General features: G+C 54.6%; 1 protein-coding gene across 1 annotated transcript in view; it reads left to right on the forward strand.

The window, feature by feature from the left end:
- Positions 1 to 23: 23 nt before the first annotated feature.
- CRK (v-crk avian sarcoma virus CT10 oncogene homolog) overlaps positions 24 to 1,907 on the forward strand; it is a 5,640-nt gene continuing 3,756 nt past the window's right edge. The window contains exon 1 of the mRNA XM_015421871.1: positions 24 to 322. Within this exon, the coding sequence (XP_015277357.1) occupies positions 106 to 322 (217 nt within the window). The 5' untranslated portion in view covers positions 24 to 105. The remainder of the gene's footprint in view (positions 323 to 1,907) is intronic.

The following is a 1,907-nucleotide window of genomic DNA, read 5'->3' on the forward strand; positions in this document are numbered from 1 at the left end:
GCCGTCACTTCCGGGCGGCGAGGCGCGGCGGCCGCCATCTTGAGGGGCTGGAGGGCGAGGGAGGAAGCGGTGCCGGGCCGGCGGCCTCCCTCCCTCGGTCCACCCATGGCCGGGCAGTTTGACGCCGAGGACCAGGGCAGCTGGTACTGGGGGCGGCTGAGCCGCGCCGAGGCGGTGGCGCTCCTGCAGGGACAGCGCCACGGCACGTTCTTGGTGCGGGACTCGGGCACCATCCCCGGCGACTTCGTCCTCTCCGTCTCCGAGAGCTCGCGCGTCTCCCACTACATCGTCAACAGCGGCGGAGGCGGCGGCGGGCCCCCGGGTGAGTCCGTCGCCCTGCGCGCGGGGAAGGGGGCCGGACTGCCCGCAGGGGGGGTCCCCTCCCTCCCGCGGCGTGTCAAGGCCCTGCAGAAGTGGCCTTCTAACCCCCACCCACCCCCCGGGGGTGGGGAGGTGCCGGGTCCGGGTCCGGTTTTCACTCCAGATTTCCACGCGAGAGAAGCGACCCAGCAGCGGCTTCGGCACGGCGGGGGTGAGGCCGGCGCTTCCCTGACTTTCGCGCTGTTCACGGCTGGAGGCTGGTCTGGGCAGAGCCGGGCGCGTTAAAGACAGTTGCGCTCCTTGGGGCGGGGTTGGGGTGCGCAGGGCCGCCCCGACGGAGTCTCCTGCGACACCGGCCCCTCTTGGCGGCTGTGCGTGCGCTCTCCCCGCTTCGTGGAGAAGGGGGCCGGTTTTCAGTAGAAAGCAGGCTGTTTTGGGGTCATTTGGAACTCTTGACAGGAAGTGGTCCTGGAATCTTTTTTTGGATAGATCTCTTCTGTGGATGTTACTACTCACTAGTATGTATGATCTCTAGTCATACTAATTGTGTGTTATCACTAGTCACAATTCATCGGTTTTTGCACCTTTAACTTGCAAAGAGCAGCTCCTTTTTGCTGGTGCTGTGCCACTTTAGGCAAGAACTTCATAAGGTACCTACTGGGTCAAGCGGACGGTCCCATCTAGCTTAGCATTCTGTTTCTTTCAGGGCAAGCCAGATGCTTCCAGGAGATCAGTAAAAGTAGGCATGAAGGCCAGAGCATTCCCATTTTGCTGTGTTATCAAATTATGTACCACTTTGATAACTTTTCCTCCCTTTCTGGAGTAAGCCAATGAAATTGGTAGGCAGTAAATTCAGAACTTGCAAAAGAAAGTATATATTCAAGCAATTCATAATTAACTTGTGGAACTCACTATGACAGGATGCAGTAATGCCCAAAAGGTCACATGGCTGCAGTTATTCAGAAATACATTCCAGCCATTGGCTTACTCCAGAAAGGGAGGAAAAGTTATCAAAGCGGTACATAATTTTATAAACTACTGTCTCCCCCCCCCCCCATCAATTTATTTGGAATGAACAAGCCCTGCGCAGAAGTTAATGATGAGCAGGAACATGTTGCCCTAGCATTCTGATATCTTGCACTTACTTGGGTCTCCAGTATTCTGCTGTTGGAGCATTGCATGTTAAGTAACATAGTCACTGTTAGCGGCTGCATTCTGCAAAGAAAGGGTTGACGTTCTCTCTTTAAAGTTTCTAATTGAATGGTCTCTGAAACCGCTGCAAAATTTGCATCAGTGGCTATGGCTCAGAGTTGTTGCAGAGGGCAGACAACCCGTGAGCAGTATCTGATGCACCCCTAAGTCTGAACTCATTGGGAGAAAGTGTCCACGTAAGGTTGGATCTGCTCTCATTGCACTTACAGTCATAACACAAAATGCAGGTTTTCACATTTAAAGCCATTGTTTTTGTCCATCAGTTGGGGAGGGGGCTGCTTTTCCCAATTGAGCCCATTAAGATCGTTAAGGGAGGCCCAACCTCATGCCCTGACATTGGCGAGAGTAGATCTTTCACTGTGGGACTCAGGAAT

This window comes from Gekko japonicus, unplaced genomic scaffold (assembly GCF_001447785.1).
Source record: "Gekko japonicus isolate JY-2015 unplaced genomic scaffold, Gekko_japonicus_V1.1 scaffold21, whole genome shotgun sequence".
In the NCBI taxonomy this organism is placed as follows: Eukaryota; Metazoa; Chordata; class Lepidosauria; order Squamata; family Gekkonidae; genus Gekko; species Gekko japonicus.